At 43.6% G+C, this 21,086-nt stretch overlaps 1 protein-coding gene across 3 annotated transcripts in view; it reads right to left on the reverse strand.

Annotated features, from left to right (window-relative positions):
* Positions 1-12,012: 12,012 nt before the first annotated feature.
* Positions 12,013-21,086, reverse strand: part of OPHN1 (oligophrenin 1) — a 360,994-nt gene continuing 351,920 nt past the window's right edge. For all 3 annotated transcript variants that reach the window (XM_051827157.3, XM_089324107.1, XM_089324108.1), the window contains 3 exons: positions 20,974-21,024; positions 17,552-17,593; positions 12,013-15,951 (listed from right to left, as the gene is read on the reverse strand). In XM_051827157.3, the coding sequence (XP_051683117.3) occupies positions 17,560-17,593; positions 20,974-21,024 (85 nt within the window). In that variant the 3' untranslated portion in view covers positions 12,013-15,951; positions 17,552-17,559. The remainder of the gene's footprint in view (positions 15,952-17,551; positions 17,594-20,973; positions 21,025-21,086) is intronic.

Consider the following 21,086-nt stretch of genomic DNA (forward strand, 5'->3'; position numbering starts at 1 on the left):
AGAGAAATAATTAAGATGAGCTGCAAAAAAAAAAAAAAAAACTTTATGTTGTAGTATTCTTTAAGGAAGGAACCTGTTGGAACATACTTGAAGGATGTAATCCTTGACTTTGTCCCAGTATGAGAACAACCAATCAGTGCTTAAACATGTTGATAGCATATGGAAGACAATTTATGGGAAATAGCCTTGTCTTTTCTTGCTTCTTCAAATGGTTAATTCTACTCCACTCCAGCCACTCATTATCCTTAAATGCAGTGCTAGAAGGGCCTTCAGCCACTCTGGAGGCCACCTAAGAAGTACTGCTCCTATCTGGAGAAGCCTACTTGAGCAGATATTTTTCTGTCACAATTGCCTGCCACCCCTACTGACCATAGTTGGCTCCCTCAGCTGGGAAAGGGACTCTAGACAAGGCCTAAAGCAGCATGCAAGGATTGGTGGGATATGTAACTGCCTGTTTGAGAGCATTTTGCCTTTTTTATGATTTGTCAAATGCTGGATTTTATGAGTTTTCTTCTCGGAGAAAATTAGTTTTAAAAGCTTTTGGTAAATGCCAAGTGATAATCTCTGCCAGGCTTCCAAATGAAGCTAGCCCTAAGGGATGCTGCTTGTTCTGCAGCATCTGGCTGGTTAGGAAAGGCTGTTCTCAGGGGCAGGGATCTAGAGGATGCTGATAGAAATTAACTTGGTGCCTGGAAGTTTTGAAAACACTGTCTCATGGTAAGGCTTTTATGATGAGGAAGATTGGTTCAGTTTAATCCACATTATTGGGGAACACCTGAGCCAGATCCCATGCTAAGGGCTTGAAACACAGAGTTGAATAAAATTAAGCCCACATACCTGAGAAATTCATAGACTCTTCAGAAAGGCAGAACCGTTGAGTGGTATGATTGGCTTGTGCTGTGTATATGTGCTGCAATATTGTACCAAAATCTTCCCAAAATTACAAGTATTATGGATTAATCCAAATTTTTATATAAATAAACTTTAAAAAGCACTAGAGATTTAAAAAATACAAACAGAAATACACATAGTTGTAACACAGTATTATCAATGCTGGAATGAGTATGACTGGAGAAGGAGTGACCATAATAAAAAGGAGAAGGCTTTCCTAGGAGAGTGATCTGGACAAGGTCTTAAGATGAATAGGTGCTCATTTATTCACAGGTAATTACATACTTTGAGAATGAAATGCAAAAGGAGTGGAGGTAGCAAAGATGAGTATGCTGGTTAGTCCCTTCCCTGATCTGTGTCTGACTTTATGGCCTATATCAATTGGAAGCCCTTGTCTGCTGGTTTCTGGCTAGCTTGGATAATTGAGGAGAGGCGGAGCATTGGCAGATCAAGAGTGAGAGGAAAGCAAGGTCCTGGTACTTCTTCCCCATTCCTTCCCTGCATTTGGGTCTCATTTCTGGCACTGACTGGAATCTTTCTTGATTATAAGCCCTCCTAGGAACTTCTTCACAGTGCCATCTGTCACAGGCATGTGGAAACACTATTCTATGTCTTTACCACTGAAGATCAAGGCTGTAACGGCTTCCTGCTTTTCCTAAACCCTGAGTGCTTCACTGTCTCTTGGTACCCTTAATCCTACCCAAGCTTTTGAAATTCGTCAATTTTATTTCATGTCAGGACCCTTAGAACTACAAATGAGAATATCCATGGTCCAGTTTTCGAGAATGTATGGTGGGCAGCTATTGGTGAAGTGAGGAAGGAGAGAGAGGATTTGAAATAGGGGCTACATAAGAAAGAGTCTAGCATGATCCTTTACAAGGAAGATCTTATATAAGTAGGACAAAAAGAGCTTTTACAAACTTTTTTTTTGAAGAGGAGAACTCCTGAAGATCAACTGATCTGAGGCATAGATGAGGCCTGAATTAATTGCTACCATTCATTGAACATTTTCTATGTGCCAGATATTGTGCCATCATTATTTCACTGAATCATAACAACAGTCCTTAAAGATGAGCACTTGTTCACCTCAGTTTTACAAGTGAAGGAACTTAGGCTCAGAGAAAGTGATTTGCTGATTTATCACTAGAAAAGTTTGAACTTATGTCTGTCTCAGTCTAGAGTTTGAGGTCTCATAGCACCCAAGTAGGTTGCAAATCAGTCTACAAGACTTTTAGGTAATCATTCAACCCCAGGATTCCATGAGACTATGAAGTAAGCAGGCATCTCCAGATGAGCCCACTGGCCCATCCACTAATAAAAGGCAGTGGTTGCTGACTTGGGACCAGAGGGCCCATTCAGCAGCACATGTAGAGATGCCAATGTCTGTCCTGCTGGCTACGTCTTCCCAATGACTGAGTGGAGACAGAACCACACAGCTGATTAATTCTGGTAGAATTCCATGTTCAGAAATTCCAAATCCATAAGCTCTTCTATTGGAAATTTGGCTCTTTGATATGAGTGGATGGCAACTGTAGTGGCCCCTATGCCTGCTGAGCACTGGCACAAGCTAAATTGACCCGGCCAGTGAGTCTAAATACCAAATCACAGTTTGATAACAAGCCTTAAGAAAATAAAAGGAGGAACCAATTTTGAACACCTGCCCTAGGGTTGGCATTTTCTTTTTGTAAAAAGTATGCATGTAATATTTTTATTTTATAAACAGAGAACAGACAGAGCTAGAGAAAGAGATTCTGTCCACTACTGGTTCACTTGCCAAATGCCCACAGGGAGCCAAAGATGGACCAGGCCAAAGCCAGGAGCATGGAACTCCATCCAGGTCTCCCATGTGGGTGTCAGGGACCCAGCTACTTGAGCCATCATCTGATGCCTCCCAGGATGTGCATTAGCAGAAAGCTGGAATCTAAAGTAGAGCCAAGACTCAAATCCAAGCACTCTGATATAAGATGCAGGTATCCTAAGCAGCATCAAATACCCATCTCAAGGCTCTGTACTTTGTACTGATTCTTCACTACAATCCCGAGAGGTATGCCAGCACCCTCACGTGTCAGTGAAGAAACTAAGGTTTAGAGAGGGAAAGTCGATTGCCTGGATGTAAATAACTGGCAAGTCTCATAACAGGCACTGAAGTCGAGGCTCTGCCTGCCTATCAAAGCTCATATTCTTTCCTCTCATACTGTGTGGTCAGTATCACAGAGCAGTTAAAGCTCAGAAATGGGAGATGGGGTTTGAATTGTAACTTCACTGCTTCTTAGCTATCTGACTTTGGGCAAGTTGCTTAACTCCCTGCGCCTCAATTTCTTTATCTTAAAGAGGCAAGAATAACATCTGCCTTGGAGTTTTGCCATGGGGACTGGATTCTTATTTGTAAAGCACTGAACACCATGATTGACACACAGAAGTGCCCTGCAATATTTGTTAAATTGATGGAGGACCCTTTCTATCCCCTCCAAATTTAATTCTTCCGTGCTCGTATTTGGAGAGAAAAAGAAATAAAGTAGCTCAGGGGGAAGGGTCTTCTAAAAGGAAATCAGCTTTTCACCAGGAGCTTGAGAAAAGCTCAGGATATTGTCTGACCATGTGACACAGAACACCCTGCAAATCTCGAGAAGACAGAAAGTACATGATGTCCGTGTCTTGTGTCAGATCCCCATGACCACCCTCTCTTGCTCCCTCACTGCAATTGGATGTTTGTTGCCTGGTGAGCACTCTCTGACCTTGCTTCCACTGTCAGATCTTGACATTGCTGCTAATGTGATAGCAAGAATGGAGATAATCACCTAGAGGACAGTCATCTTCATCATAAGCTATACCAGCTGGGCCAGAGGGTTCTAATCCTGTCTGATGCAAAACAAAAGCTGTATCTGTATTTCAGAAATTAACAAGGACAAATAAGGGGCCCATGATCACATCTTCCTGACCCAGCACCAAGGAAGCTATATAGCATGTACAAATGTGTATGTTGTGTATAGATGCCTTTATGTTTTCTGGAAGTCTACAGTGGTGAGCGAGGAAAACATGGCCTCCACTTCCTACTGAAGACATTTGTATAATTGGAGGAGAAACTGAGGATGATCTGAGATATCTTGACTACACAATGGGTGGCCTCCATTACCATGATCTAGCTGTTACCCCTGGCCCAGTCAGGGAGCATGGAGCCTTGAGCATGATTTTTGCAGTTTCTTTCTTCTCCAAGACTTTGGCATAAGCCTAATGCTTCTAACTGATCGGTTGGATGGACATCAAGCACTCAGTGGTTGTGCTATGTTATAAAGATATGATGGTTAATTTTACATCAAATTGATAGCACTGTGGGATGCCCGAATTAAACATTGTTTCTGAGTGTGTCTGTGAGGGTGTCTCTGAATGAGATTGGCATTTGAATCAATGGACTTAGTAAAGTAGATTGTCCTCAATGCGGATGGGTATCATGCAATTCTTTGATGGTCTGAATAGAACAAAAAGGTAGAGGAAAGAAAAATTCATTCCTTTCCCTTTCTGCCTGATTGCCTGACAAGGGACATGGATCTTTCCCTGCCCTCAGCACTCCTGGATCTCAAGCCTTCAGTCTTGGTCTGAATTAGACCATCAGCTTTTCTCCAGTTTGTTAATGTTAGATTGTGCAACTATATATATGTATATATTTTGGTTATTTGTAAAGTTTTATATATTTTTTAGATTTAATAATTTTAAAGGTCTATTTTATTTACTTGAAAGGCAAAGTTATAGACAGAGAGGAGAGAGATCTTCCATTGGCTGGTTCACTCCCCAGATGGCCACGACTGGGGCTTGGCAAGACCAAAACCAGGAGCCAGGACCTTCTTCCAGGTCTCCCATGCAGGTTCAGGGGCCCAAGCACTTAGGCCATACTCTGATGCTTTCCTAGGCACATTAAAAGGGAGCTGGATCGGAAGTGGAGCAATAGGGAGTCAAACCAGCACACATAAGGGATGCCGAAACTGTATGTGGCAGCTTAACCTACTATGCCACAACACTGGCCCCAGACTTAATAATTTTTAGCATTTTGCCATATTCACTTCTGTTTCTCCAGAAAACATTAATACAGATTTAAGAAGCACTACTGTTGTTGTTGGACACAGTTGAGATCAAATCTTAGCATGATTAACCTCTGTGTGATCTGCAATAAGATGTTTAGCCTTGCAAAGCCTCAGTTCCCTCATATATAAAATTGGGATAACACTATCTCTTCCAGAGCTTTTGTGAGGATTAAATGTGAAATTCAATGTAAAAGTGCCTAGCAAAGGATCTTTCACTCCTCCACCGCCTGATTCTTTCTCTCAGCTATCAATCAGCATACTAAAGTCTTCAGAAATTTTAAAGTATAAGTTATGGGTGAGTGTTTGGCACAGCAAAACAGCAAAACATCCAGTATCAAAGTGCCTGGGTTCAAGTCCCAGCTCCGTTTCCAATTCCAGCTTCCTGCTAATGCACACCCTGGAAGGCAGCAAGTGATGGCTTAAATAGTTGGATCATTATTACCCATGTTGAGAGACACAGATCAAGTTCCTAGCTCCTGGCTTTGGCCTGACCCAGTCCTTATCATCGTGGACACTTAAGGATTGAGCTCCCTTACCTTTCAAATGAAATGAATAAATAGATAAATAAGGAGTGAATAAAAATATGTTAATATATTTCTAAATTAAATTAGAAATTCAACGCCTCTCCTTTCCACTCGTTAAGCCTACATAACTCTTTCCCCCATAGTCAGATAAGCTTTGATCTGGAGATTGGCCTTCTAGGCTGTAGATGGATCTGAGGAACAGTCATTAATGACTCATTCTCATGATTGTTTCACCCCCTTTGCTCTTCTGAGCACTTCCCAAGGCCAGTGAATTCAGTTGTGATGGCCACATGTAAGGTGCCTCAGATTTCTATCAGAGATTCCTATACCTATTACAATCCTCTGACCGATGGCTACAACATGCCTTTTTTTTTTTTTTTTTTTTTTTTGACAGGCAGAGTGGACAGTGAGAGAGAGAGACAGAGAGAAAGGTCTTCCTTTTGCCGTTGGTTCACCCTCCAATGGCTGCTGCGGCCAGTGTGCTGCAGCCGGCGCACCGCGCTGATCCGAAGGCAGGAGCCAGGTACTTATCCTGGTCTCCCATGGGGTGCAGGGCCCAAGCACTTGGGCCATCCTCCACTGCACTCCCTGGCCACAGCAGAGAGCTGGCCTGGAGGAGGGGCAACCGGGACAGAATCCGGCGCCCCCACCGGGACTAGAACCCCGTGTGCCGGCACCGCAAGGCGGAGGATTAGCCTACTGAGCTGTGGCGCCGGCCTACAACATGTCTTTAAGCAGAGTGCCTTCGCCAGATCACACAAAGCTCATATTAGTCCAGATACAGGTGATCCTGTATCTCCCCCATCTCCAACTTTATTCAGGCCCTGGCCACCTTCTTCTTTACCTGCCTTGTGCTGCCTGCAGCAGCACAGCATCTACAGTGAAAAGTTTCTTTCTCAAATGCCAGTTAAACTCTGGGTTCGGGGTGGTGGTATTTAGGTATGAGAGGACTTTCGGCTAATGAAAATATGCCATGTGCATATAGCCTCAGAAGTGCCATGGCCTCCATTCCTATCCTGGCTTTCACCAATTACTATGTGACCTTGAGCAAGTGCCAATCTTTCTGAATTTCAGGCTCTTCACCTGTAAAATGGGACTAAAGTGAGTTGGTTGGGAAGCTCAACTGAGATAATGTATATAAAATCTATGTGATATTTATGGCAAGTGGTAACACTTATTTCCACCCAATTACCATCCTAACACTTATGGCAGATCCGGTGGGAAGGCTCAAGGCATCAGATCTCTCCAACTTAATGGTAGATGCTAAATAATATGTATTTCCTTCCTTTGGTCCCACTGTGGGACCTGTTTTGAACTCCCAAGACTCTGCATTCTAAAATGAATAGTCTCTAGATCTGATTCTCATACCTTGTCCACTTGTGATGAAGGCTGAATCCCCTTCCTCCCTTTGTCACAGTGGGAGCAGCTACTTACACGCTGCCTATGCTTATTTCCAAGAGCTCTTTACATTCACTGGAAGGCTCTTTAGACCCATTTCTGAAGGTTTTTGAAATATCTTCTTCACTTCAGAGAAAATGGTGTGATTTCTTGATGGATATAAATATATCCTAGACAGCTAAGAGTCCAAGGTTAATTTCCAATTTAGTGGGAAATCAGTCAGCAGCAGAATAGGGCTTTTATCCTCTCTTCCCTCCAGTCCCTCTCCACACCCTTGATGACTATCTTAGAGGGAACACCATAGCACAATTGGAATAACAGAAGGAGAGCAAAATGTAGGAAGAAAGGCGAGTAACTGCTCCGTTTTGACCCTATCCAGCCAGACTGATGGTCTTTCTCTTCCAGCCTCTGAGGAACAGTCTGGAACTTTCACTTTGCACTCCACTGGCCTCATAACACACATCAAGTCTCTACATAACAGAGTCCTTCAGGAAGCTCAGCTGGGCTGATCTGTGCTGACACAATGCTAGAATCTCAAGGGAAAACTTAAGAGGCTCAAAGGTATGAAGAACTTTGAAATCAATTTGGCTTCAATCTCTCCTCTAGGAGAATTTTCCTAAATTAGTCGATTAGGATTTTCCCAGGGGATTAGGTAAGGCACTAGTCTGAATTTCAATCCTGAATTTACAATTTCCTGATGTAGAATTGGGCAAACGATGTCATATTTTGTGCATCAGTTTTCTTTTTCACCTATAATATATGGCTAACGCCAGTACTTACCTCATAGGAATGTAATTAAGACAAATTAAATAAGCCCATGAAAAGCAATTAGAAATGCACTGTCATGCAGTGAACATCATGTAAGTGGTTAACTCTTACGGCCAAATGATACAGCAGTGGGAAGACTTCTCATGTTGGACCTTCAAGGAAACTGCTTCTGCCTCTCTCCCCCAAGACATGAATAGAATGCAACTAGTTAAGGGACTGTCAATTAGCATCAAGGCACCATTTAGGAGTACCATCAGCTGCCAAAGAGCCCTCCCTTCCATATGCTTCCCGATTGTCTTGTGTGTGTATCTGAGAGATGAGAGAGGTTGACAGTCCTGTGGCTTTGAACTGCCCACCTAGGCGGCATGTGAGCAGTCGGTGATTCTTTAGGAGTAAGGTGTTGACAACCATGTGACTTCATATTGAAAGGCAGGGCTTCTGTAAGCAGTTACTTCATGCCTGTTGTAAGCAGCTCTTATGGTCCCCAAAGAGATGCCATGTGCTAATACCCAGGACTGGGATTACATAGCAAAACGGATGTCAAACATGTTAAGGTTACTGTTTTCTTGAAGATAGGGAGACTCCCATAGCTTATTTGTGTGGGCCCAGTGAAGCAGTAAGCCCTTAATAGCAGAGGCAGAAGAGGAAATCAGAGAGCTGCAGAAGGCAAAGCAAAACAATTTGACGTGATGCTGTTGGCTTGAAGAAGGAAGTGGGACACAGGTCTAAAATGGGGGACTTAGTCCCACAACAAGGAACTGAATTCTGCCAAAAGAAACCCAAGACTCAGAAGAAAACCATAGGCCCAGCGAATACCCGGTAAAACCCTAAGCAGCCATGCTAGCCCAAACTTCTGACCAACAGAAGCTGTCAGATTATACATAGACATTGTATTAAGCTGCTAAATCTGTGATAATTTGTTACAGCAGCAATAGAGAACACTAATACAATGCCTCTGGGCCTCAACTTGCACACTTGTCAAATGGGAACACAATTTCTTGATCTACCTACCACATGGGGCTATTATAAAGATAAAATGATGTAAGGGACCTGAGAATTCTCTGTAATTTTTCTTTTCTTTTTTTTAAAGGTTTACTTATTTATTTGAAAGTGAAAGTTACACACACACACACACACACACACAAAGAGGAGAGAGAGAGGAGAGAGAGAGAGGTCTCCTATCCGCTGGTTTACTCCCCAAATGGCTGCAATGGCTGGAGCTGTGCCAATCCGGAGCCCAGAGCCAGGAGCCTCTTCCGGGTCTCCCACGTGGGACTTGGGCCATCTTCTACTGCTTTCTCAGGCCATAGCAGAGAGCTGGATCGGAAGTGGAACAGCGGGGACTTGAACAGGCGCCCATATGGGATGCCGGCACTGTAGACGGCGGTTTTACCCACTATGCCACAGTGGTGGCCCCTGCAAATTTTCAAATCATAAAACTGATGCATGCTCCAACTGGGAAAAATATCAACTGGCTTTGAAGCACTTGAAGCAATTAAGAGCTTGGAGCTTGTAACATTTCAGGATTTTCAGGGCTGCTCCTCTTCCCCTAGAGATGCAGTGCGGTACAGGAGACATCAGACAACCTGGAGCTCAGTGGGCTTCCTACCTGAGTGGCACTGGCTGAGTTACATCACTTCTCTGTGCCTCAAGCATGAGGATAATCATCCCTGCTTGGACTAGATGATATGCCTGAGGCTCCAGTGAAGCAGGTGAGCACATATGGAAACAAAGTACCCAAATGGAAAGCCTATCAGGCTTCCCCAATGTGTGCCCTCCCCTGGAAACAGGTATTTTGACTTTGGTAAATTGATCAACAAAAGGAGGATGGGGTAGGTGTTTGGTGTAGCGGTGAGGACACCACTTGGCACACCAATATCCCATATCAGAGTGCCTGGGTTCAAGTTCCGGCTCCTCTTTCAATTGCAATTTTCTGCTAATGTGTACCCTGCGAGGTAACAGGTGATGGCTCAAGTGGTTGCACCTCCACCACCCACATGGGAGACCTGTATGGAGTTCCAGGTTCTTGGTGTCAGCATAGCCCCAGCCCTGGCTCTTGCTTTTCAAATAAGGAAATGAAAAATGTAAAAGCATCAAAGTTTTGATAATGTTGGATGTGTTAGAAATACAAAGGTTAGGCCGGCACCGCAGCTCAATAGGCTAATCCTCCACCTGCAGCGCCGGCACACCAGGTTCTAGTCCCGGTCGGGGCGCCGGATTCTGTCCCAGTTGCTCCTCTTCCAGTCCAGCTCTCTGCTGTGGCCCGGGAAGGCAGTGCTTGGGCCCTGCACCCGCATGGGAGACCAGGAGAAGCACCTGGCTCCTGGCTTCGGATCGGTGCAGCGCCAGCCACAGCGGTCATTGGGGGGTGAACCAACGGAAAAAGGAAGACCTCTCTCTCTCTCTCTCTCTCTCTCTCTCTCTCTCTCTCTCTCTCTCTCTCACTGTTTAACTCTGCCTGTCAAAAGAAAAAAAGAAATACAAAGGTTAAAAAAAAAAGTAGGGGCAAGATTGGCACAGTGATGAAGATGCCAGTTGGGACACTCCCAGCTTTTGATTCCAGCTTCCTGCTAACACACCTGGGTGGCAATGGATGATGGCAGGGTGCTTGGGATCCTGCCATCCATGTGGGATACACAGATAGAAATTCTTGGCTCCTGGCTTCAGCTTATCCCAGTCCCGGCTATTGGGGCCATTTGGGGGGAGTGAACCAGCAGATGAAAGACCTCTTCTGGCCTTTCAAATAATTAAAAACAAGAAAGAGAGAGATTCCTGTGCTAGTACTCGGCACATTTTCTTCCTTTGGCTCTGATGTGAGCTTTAGGCAAGCCCCATACCCTCTTCGACTCTGTTTCTCCATTGGGAAGAGGTCAGTTTCTAGCCAGTGGTCTTCAATAGCATCAGAATCACCTGGGGAGAAAAGTGGCCGATGGCAGTGGAAAGCACTTTTCCCTTTTATAGAAGCCTCTCCTACCACGAATAAACGATTCCCCAAAGGCTCAAGTCAGAGGAGTTTATTTTATTAGGTCAAAGTAAACCTATTCAGGAGATACGAATTGACTTCTCAAGTATGTCATTTGAAGCAGCTGCTTCAAATAATTCAATATAATTAAAAAACTGGCCAATTTCAAGCTGGTTAAGTACAGCCATGCCTCTTCCAGTTCCTTGCAGTTCCCATTAATGTTATTTTGCCACAAGTGAAATCTCCTTCTTATGTGAACTGAGGATGCTGAGCTCCGGCCAGAAGGAGGCCAGCAGTGTTGCCCACATTTTCTTTACAATGCAGGCTGTGGTAAAACCCACACCCAAGAACAAGAAAATGTCAAAGCTGAAAAGGCCCTGTGGGACTCCTGATTTAAAAACAAATGATTTGTGGTCTGAAGAGGGAGAGGAATTTGCTCAGTATTGAGAGGCAGTGACAGAGCTGTCTGGACAGCCCCTCCCATCCCACCACCCACTAGGGCCCTTGAAAGGAACTCTTTTCCTTGCCCTGTGTTGCCTTCCCCACTGCCTGTGCTGCTCAAATTTGAAAGCCCAGTAACTTCCATTACTCTTTATTCCCTAGGCTGGTTTCACTATTTCTGAGGTACATTAACTTCCCTTACAGCTCATCAAAGCACAAGGCCATAGGCAAAGCAATGTAAGACGCAGGCACCTACGGATTCAATCTTTTTAACCGCTCCCAACATACAAGATTGTCCTTAGCCACCATATTTTGATCCTTGTCTCACCAAAAGGGCTACCTCTTCAACCTTATTTGCAGCTCAAATGCTATGTATCAGTGCTTCGAAAACTTCAGTGTGCATAGGAACCTCTTGGAGATCTTGTTACAATATAGATTCTGATACCAGATGTCTGGAGTGGGTCTGGAGAATCTATGCCTCTAACAAGCTCCCAGGTACTGCTGACCCTGAGGCTGATGGTGGGCCACATTTTGAATAGCAAGACTTCCAGATGTTTTCAGCAGCCCAACTTCTAAGCATCTTTTCCACTTACCTTTGGGACTCCTTTTATTTCCTGTTTGTGGATTAGAAACAGAAAGGCTCCTTGAGCTTTCAGGCCTGGTTTTTAACACCTAGTGTGTTGGGCAAATCATTTCTTGTCTCATTGAGGCTCAAGTGCCTTTATATGTAAGAAAGGCTGTCACCTGTCATACAGGGATGTTGTGAGGCCTGAGGGAATGATGATGCCACGTGCAGAGTGGACTATAGTGCAGGAGTACTGGGTACAAAAGAATTCAGTACCTAGGTTTCTTTAGATATGTAGAAGAAAGGCAACATGAGTGATAGGCAGTGGCTGCAACATCAAACCCTCAAAGATTGTTTCCGTGACAAAACTGCAAACAGAGGCCATTATACTAGACAATCTGCATATTTTATTAAAAGTCACATAAATGGGCTCTAGGATCTTATTCTTTTTTCTGACATCGCATATGTGTGTATCAAAGAAGCAGTCTTTTCTAGCCCTCTATTACGGTTCGTGGCATCAAGAGCTTCATATCCCCCACTAAAAATAAAGGCTTTTCTTCATTGGAAACAGCTCTGCAAGGTATCTTGCCTCTCTCTGCAACTGCAACTTTTTTTTATTGTTTCTGAAGTTTTTTCTGGGCTTGCAATGTGTCAAGGCCACTTGTGTGCAGCTACTTTAAAAGCAGTATAATTGATCAACATTTTCTCAAAATGAATTGTTTTTCTAGTCACAGAACTACTTTTGCTTCTACTGCTTTACTTGTTCTAGAGTTTACAGAATCAAGGAACCTCTTGAAAGGGGAATAATACTTTTCTGCAATAGCCAATTATTTTACAAATACTCTATAGGACACTATTGTATTACTAAAATTGGATTGCTTAGTTTTGCCCATCTGTGCTTGTATACCCAAACACACACACACACCCACACACACACACACACCCACACACACACACCTCTTTTAAAAACAAAACTTCAAAAAAATTTAAATATTTCTTTTTCTAACCCATGTTTTGACTTTTGCTATCACCACAGAAAAAAATTGTAGCAAATTGACCTCAAGGCATAAGTTGCCGCAGAGGCACTGAGACCTTTCCTGCCTCTCAAACTGCACGTGTGGATGTCGTTAGTCTCTTGCGGGGAAACTGTCCACGCGACAGCCCTGGTGAAATAGAGTTATACACTAAGGCTATTTTTCCCTTTGTAAAACGGCTAAGTCATTGACCTAACAATCACCCACTGAAACACAAATCCTTTACAAGGTAAAATCATTTGATCCTTTTAGAGACATTACCAAATGTATAGCTGAAGGTGATGAGAAAACCCTATTTCGAAATATCTTTCAGCCTAATTTTCATTCTCTTGTAAACTAGACTTGCTTCCCCTCACTTCTTCAAATGCCTGATTTTTAATGTTTTGTTAGGTAGGCCAGAGGCAACATCCATACCAGCACCCTGTAATGTGGATTGTGTTCAAACACCTGCCTCAGTGTGGCAAAAAGAGAACAGCATGGGAAACACAGTCATATTCAAATCAAAGTTCTGGAATTTACTTTCTATGTGCCCTTGAGATAGCTACTTTAGCCCTCTAGGCCATAATTTATTTGCAAAATTACTTGTGTGATTGCTGTTGTGAGGCAAATATGAAATGATGCATAGGAAGCACCTAGTTCTTAGTAGGTGCTTAATAAATGTGCATTCTTTTGCTAGCATTGACAAATCAGGAATTACAGTTCACCAGTTGCTAGTTTCTCTCACCTGCTGGCCAAGACATGCCAATAATTTCCTAGAGTTGCCATTCTCCAGTTATCACCATCTTCCATAGCCTTTTCTGAATGACTATGTATCCACTAAGCCTAGGCCAGCCAGTCTGTCTCATTCCACAACACCATGCCTCTCCAGAGGATTTTGTTCATTAAAGCAGAATGTCAATGTTTTACTCTTGCGTTCTTCTTGTATAACCCAACACAGACAGAGCTCTGGGGGGCCCCCTCCAGGGTGCTGGTCCCCACTCCCCAGGCTAGGTTCTTAACCCATGTCCCAAGCAACACTCATCAATCTCATGGTTATATTTCTAGGACAACTCCTCCACTCGGATTGCAGTGGCTTTCTCTGGCTTGAAATAAACTTCGGATTTTTGTAGTGGTGATTATGGTATGTTCTCTCAAGGAACCTACAGGGAAACCATGCCTCTAACATCTTCAGAGGTACCGAGCCCCACTGGCCACTGCTCAATGGTGAAATTCTGCATACCTACCTGCTTTAGTTATACATCCAACAGGACAGAGCAAGAAGGCCACAGCTCTGAGACCAGAACTCAACAAGAACTCACAGACTCCCTTTGGGGATAGCAGCAGGTGGAATGATGGCCACTTGGCTCTCTTGCTCCTGGTTTCTTAGCAACTCAGCCTTTGAGACCGGATAAAATGGAGAGAATTCAATGTGGCCACCTGGGCATGTCTCGATTTAGAATCGCATAAAGGTTCCATTCAATTGTTTACACAAAGGCTCTCAATATATTTGGCTGATAGGTTCCTAACTCATCAATAAACAATGTTTGGAGTTCCATCTTGGAAGCAACTATTGCCTTTCAGTTACTAAGGTATCCCAGACTTGGTTTGGGCATATGTGTGTGATCTCATCATTCTTTCTCGTTCTCTCCATATTTCTATTTCTCAGTACTACAATCAATGCCCTATTAGGATGTTACTATAAGCATGCAAGTAGGAAAGACTGTTCTCTCATACTGTTCAATATTTTCATTATGCAGACCCTAAAGACAGGCTATGACTCCCAGTCATCTGTGTGGGAACACATGGACTGACACTGCTTCTGGCAGTTTCCTTTTTCCAAGCAGCAATTAGAAATGTCTACTCCTCAGATTTCTTCCCCACCACACCAATGCTGTTTTATTTTTCTTTCCAATGAGTGAGGTGGTAAATGAAGGGGATTAGGGGCTTATGCCTAAATTTTCCACTTATGTGGCACTCAAGAAAGAAGGTAAAAGCCAAACTCCCAGGAATGATGGCCACTAAGGCTCCTGACCATACAGCCCCTTGCTAGATTAGTTTGGTGGAATGGAAAGAACCTGGTATAGGAGTCCAAGGACTAGGGACCTTGTCTTGGTGTGGTCGTTCAGTTTCTCTGACTGTAAAGTGGATAAACTAAATTATTTTGTAAGGTCCTTCCAATCCAATACTTCATGGGTTGTAAAAAGAGTCTTTTATTTCAAGGGCTACGGTTCTTAAGCCTTATTGGGTCACGAGCCCATTTGAAACTCACTAGAACATTATTGACCATCTCCCTAGAAAAGGCGTATTGTCAGGGAATTCTGCATACCAACATAGGGGCATTATTGAAACCCTGAATCCATGGACACTGGGTGAAGAAGGGCTCCTTTTGGGAGATGAAAGAGCTTATCTGCAGAAGGCAAAAATGAAGCAGCAGTGACAGCTTCTTGGCCTCAAGCCATCTTAGCAATTTTCCCTAGCACTTTGGCCCAAGAATGGAATTCTTACAGGACAAACAGTGTCTTCATTTTTTAAAGAAATGTTTCCAGTTTTTGTGATTCTTTTTTCTTGATTGCTTGGAAAGGAACCTGTCAGGTGAGAACAGGAGAAACACTAATCCAGATGGACCTATGCTGTGACATGCAAATCATGCTTTGCAGATTTGTCCTAAGCGGCTGTATACAAGAGCAGGAAGGCCACCTTCCTAAGTCCACATGGGGAGTTGCAGAGGCATCACCCATGCTGTCTGGCCCCACAGGAGCACAGAGGCTCTTCACGACATATTGCAGTACCAGAGTGCCAAATTGGCACCACTGTCCATATCCTTAGTAAGGGACATGTTAAGATTCTCCAATATTCGGCAAACATTCCGACTCCCCTCCAACCAAGATAAGCAATGGCCATAGCTTAAGTGGCCTTTAGTTCACAATAAGACCCCTGAGACTGGTCTTTAGCCCAGCATTTGATGGCCTTTTAAAGAAGCAGGAAGTTCAGACAGGAATTTAAAACTGGGCTCCTCTCTTCGACTCAGGTCAGTGGCCATCTGGGTTTCAGCAGAGTCTGGCTTGAGGGAGTGCAGCCATTCACAGTGTTGCAGGAGCTCAAGATAGACCTTCCGAGGGGATGAAGACAGAACATAGAGGAGAAATAAACACGTGTCTAGGACATGTGCCCCTTATTCGTGGCTTCCCAGAGCCTGACAGTGCAGGGCCAGGAAGGAGCTGCTCTTCAGCACAAAATGACTCAGCACACCAGGGTTTGAAGACGACCCTTTCAGAGCCTGGAAAGGTCCCCTGAGGCCATGGCTCTTTACAACCTGAAAGAGAAAGAAGAAAGGAGAGAATTAGCTAGGACTAGCCAAGACTGAACAGCCACTGGGTAGCGGGCCTGTCTTGGTATATGAGGTAGCTAAGCCTACAACTTGTGGCCAATCTTCTGTGCAACAGAGGTTGGCTGGGAAAAGGCCCATACAAATCAGATACCACAGAAGATGCCCGAGATGGTGTTATAACCAGGGCCGAAGATTTTGTGCCTTCATCCTCAACTCCAACTCCCAAAATGTCTATGTGAGATAACAGAAGCCTGATAGTAGAACTCTGACCTTAACCCCTGGGCAGCATGCCCATTGTCTCTGTGGTTCTCCAATAACCCCAAACTTCCTTTTACTGGGATTGCACCTCCTTGGGGGTTGATCAAGAGAATTTTATCTACACGTGGATCTCTGTGGATTGCCAATGACAGGAGAAGAATAGAAAGCTAGGGAGCACATGGAGGGCTGAGCTCCAGATACTTGAAGTCTACACTGCTTTGGGTCATACCAGAAACCTGACAATCAATTCAATCAGAACTTCTATGTAGAGAAAGGAATCTCCCTGACTTCTGAGTCTCCCGTGGCCTTAAACATGTCACTTCTCCCCCATCAGAACCTCAGCTCCTTCGTTTACTGAAGTAGAACACATACTTGTATTATCCTCCATACTTTTGGCATGTTATATAGATCAACTGAGATAATGGATGTGAAAGGGCTTTGCATTAGACTAATGGAAGCGACTAAAGATGAAGGTTCAGGTGGGTAATACTGAAATAGCAATTTGATCTAAAGAAATGAAATCCCTCTACAGATTCCCCTTTTATACCAAAAAGGAGGTTATGATTTCTTTATAGAACCAAATAAGGGACCTGTGTTGCGGTGTAGTAGGTAAAGCTGCCACCTGTGACATGAGCATCCCATATGGATGCCAGTTCATGTCCCGGTTGTTCCACTTCTGATGCAGCTCCTTACTAATGGCCTGGAAATGCAGTGGAAGATGGCCCAGGGCTTGCACCCCTGCCACCCATGAGGGAGGTCTGAAAGAAGCTCCTGGCTCCTGGCTTTGGCCTGGCCGAGCTCTGACCCTCGTGGCCATCTGGGGAGTAAACCAGCAGATAGAAGATCTCTCTCTCTCTCTCTCTCTCTCTCTGTCTTTCCCTCTCTCCATATCTGTGATTCTTTAAATAAATAAGTAGATAAATAAATAAATAGATTCAATAAATAAATAAATTAAAAAAGAACCAAATGATTCAGAGTTAGAAGGTTCCAACCTTCTAAGACTGAGAATTGAATCTCAAAGAAGGAAATGTACTTGCCCCAAATGTCATAGCTTATGATTCTTAATGAATTCAATTTAAGGAATCTGTAAAACTACTCTATAGTTTGTTTAGAAAAGAAAAGAGAAAACTGATTTAAAATCACACAAAACCTCAGAATCAAAAGGCACTACTTTTAAAGGTCATGTATTACAATGGAAATGAACTGAAGCATGGAGGTAAGTTCCCTTCCTCTGGACCTAGCTGGGTTTCTAGCCCTCAACAACTCAGATCTCATAAAGAAGGCTTATATAGAACAAGGTTTTGTAATTAGGGTAGAGATGACATACCTGTGGCCTCAACTCTCATCTCCAGGAACTCTGCCTTGCGAACTGTAAAAGAAGAAAATGTCATTAAAACTCTAGAAATCAGGACTGCAGAGGCAAAGCAAAGGAATAGGGGACCCTTCCAGGCCAGTGCCCAACAGACCACCTGAAAAATGGCAAAATGACCCTGTCCAGATATTTCAAAACATGCTTAAAGGTCGGGCTACTTATCTGGCAAGTTTGGAGCGCTCAGTCTCCCAGACACAAAGACATCTTTCAGATGCCAGAACAATCCTTTGAGTACCAGACTATAGGAGGCTAGGACAGCCCAGGGAAATTGGCCCAAGACTACAGACTTCATTCTGTGATTTTTCTCTAGTAACAGGGTAAGGAGACAGGGTAAGTAATATATGAAAAATGAATTTTCCTTTGCCTTAGGTTAGCTTTGCTCAACTTCTAAATGTGCTTACATAAGTCCTACATTAATCTTATATGAGGAGAGACAGGGAGAAGAGACAATCAGAGAATAAAGACCCCTCCAGGGCCGGCACCATGGCTTACTGGGCCAAGCCTCCGCCTGCAGTTCAGGCATCCCATTTGGGTGCCAGTTCATGTCCCAACTGCTCCTCTTCCAACCCAGCGCTCTGCTATGGCCTGGAAAGCAGTAGAAGATGGTTCAAGTGCTTGGGCTCCTATACCCACGTGGGAGACCCAGAAGAGGCTCCTGGCTTCTGATTTCGGATTGGCTCAGCTCTGGCCACTTCAGCTATCTAGTGAGTGAACCTGAGGATGGAAGACCTTTCTCTCTGATTGCAACTCTACCTCTCAAATGATTAATTTAAAAAAAATCCCCCTACAGTGTGGCCAGCACACCCCATACAACATCTGGTCCCCAGGGCTATGCCCTCAGCCTTCTGTTTTTCTCTCGTCTTCAGTCTATTCCTGCTCCCTGAATGATCTTTTCTCTATCACCAAATACTGCGGACCTCCACACAAAGAGCTAGTATTCATATTGTAGTATATGTGAATAATACCCCCTACACGGAGTTATACAGTGGCTGCATTCAACTATTCCACTACTAATTCAAGTCCCAGACAGTAGCCTAAGTTGCAGTTATACACTGGGTATCTCTAACTGGATGTCCTATATTGTCTTCAAAATCACTGTCCAAAAATCAAGCATAGTAACTTTCTCAAAGAGCATATTCCCTGGTTGATTACTGTAGCATCTACTTTCATTGCTCAAGTCAGACTCTTCTCTCTCAGTCCTTCTCCAACATCCCATATTTGAAAAGTCAGCAAGCTTTTTGTGAGCCGATTATGTTCCCACTGGCAACACCATACACCAGGGCTTCATGGACTTTTGCTATGATGATAAGTCTCCTAACGGGCCTCCTTGCCGCCAGTCTTTATTCTGCCATCTTTTCTCCCTGCTGTCAAAGGAGCAATCTTTTTATAACCCAGCTCAGAATGTGCATTATGATGCTTAAAAATCCTCCATGATCCCCACCCCCATCACCAAGAGTCTATGGAATAAAGACCAAAGAGAAGTCATACAAGGCTGTCTTGCTGGCCATTTTACTGGCTTTACTTTAAGCTAAGCCCCCCTCCACCTCACTCTCACATTCTAGCCAAAATGGAACACTAACTACTTCTGAACCCATCTTGCCTAAGCTTCCCTGCCTCCTTGAAGTGCCCTCCCTTCCCTTCTCTTCTTAACAAACCACTATTCCTTTTCTTAGAGTTATTTTTTAAACACTATTATGGAAGGGAAACGAATGTCATGTATACACAAGGGAAGCAAAGAGTTGCAGGACAAGGTTAAACATGATCCTTTTCCTTAGAGATGAGAGAACAGCTTGGCAACAATGATCACACATGGGACTGGCCATGTGATTAGTTTATTGATTTTGATCAGCAGCCACCATGGGGATGCACTTATGCAAATAGTAGTTACAAGTAGAGGCCCAGATGTAAGGGATGTTTTCCTCATGTAGATGCTGAGTGGGATGAACCTGTAGGTACCTAGGATGGCTGTTCACAATGTACTGGAGGGCAGGTGTAATCATATTGGTCTTATCTACACTCCTGCTGAGATGGAAGCAGAGGATAAAGAACAGGGTTAAATCCAGGTTCTAGAAGCCCAGACGTAGAATAAGTAGGCGGTACTTGACTGAAGTGCCTTTGTTGGCTATAGACCCCTTAAGCTCTGGTTGGACAAAAGATTTCCTGAGCAATGGCTGACAAGACCTAGTTCCTTGGTAGTGGTTACTAGTCTGTTCCATGTGCTCATCAATCACTTCAGCTACTACTTCTCTACTGGGAGTCTGCCTGCCTTAAAGATTCTATCAGACTTTGTTCATGCCTTCTTCATATTCCCTTCTCTGTGCCTTGGTTCTCTGTTCAAGGATCAATTCTCTCACATTTTTCTGTGTTGGTCCACTCCTCTTTCAAGCCTCAGTTCAGATATCACCACCTCTAAAAATCTTCCCTTTAGACATGTCTGGTTCATTTCATTCATTCTAGTTAACTGTATTACATTTCCTTGGCATTTAATTTTCAAATGACTTACCCTAGGGAAGCAGGCAGGCCCACCAGGAATTAGTCCTCATGGGTGGGTCTTTATGAAAAATATTACACTTGTGTGTGCTTTCTTGCTCTCCTCCTCCTCCCCAACATACTCTTTTTTGTTTGTTTGTTGTTTTTTTTTCTCAAGTTGACAAAGCAAATTAAACAAAAACCAAGGTTCCCAGGCCATTTTCCTAGAGCTTCTGTTTTTTGTGGGTCTAGAGTAGAAGTCAGGAAGGTGTTTTTTTTTTTCTCCAAATTTTCTAAGTGATTTAGGTGTACCACCAGTTTTAGAACCACTGCTAAGTCAAATGTTTACCTGTGAAATCAGAGCCATGCTTATTCTAAGGCTGTTTATATCAGAGTGTCATATTGTACATATCCCTATCTGCTGCCATTTTAGAATGGGGTATATATAAATAAACTAACAACAAAAACAAGAGCTACATTGGGTGTACAGTTTTTGCAATACAGCTTAGGGGGTGTGTGCAAGTGTGTGTGTGTGTGTGTGCATGTATACACATGGTTTTGAGTGTGTATGTGCATGTTTGTGAGAGACAGAGAAAGAGGGGCAGAGTGATAAATGAACAAAAGGAGAGACAGGAAGACATAGACAGAAAGAGAGACACAGAGAAAAACAGAGACACATACAAAGAAACCAATAGAGAGACAGGAAGTAACTGAGAATGACAAAGAAAGAAAGTGTGAGGAGTCAGAGAGACACAGGTGAGACAAAGAACTAGACAAGGTGATGTAGGGAAAAAAATGGCAGAGAGACAGGGACACAGCTACAGAGAAACAGAAAAAGAATAAGAGAATGATGCTCATGATGCATTGATAATAAGTGAATTGGCTTTTCTGTCACCTGAGTCTCTTACCTTCCTGTTTTCCGGGAAGCCGTTTCAAAGAACCTGGTCCTGGAAGCCACCCTATAAAGAGAAGCCAATCACCTGTGAGTTGCTTTGGACTACATGTGAGAACTAAAGGCCAA

The sequence above is a fragment of the Oryctolagus cuniculus genome, chromosome X, assembly GCF_051225735.1.
Source record: "Oryctolagus cuniculus isolate XC-2025 breed Fujian yellow rabbit chromosome X, ASM5122573v1, whole genome shotgun sequence".
Classification (NCBI taxonomy): domain Eukaryota; kingdom Metazoa; phylum Chordata; class Mammalia; order Lagomorpha; family Leporidae; genus Oryctolagus; species Oryctolagus cuniculus.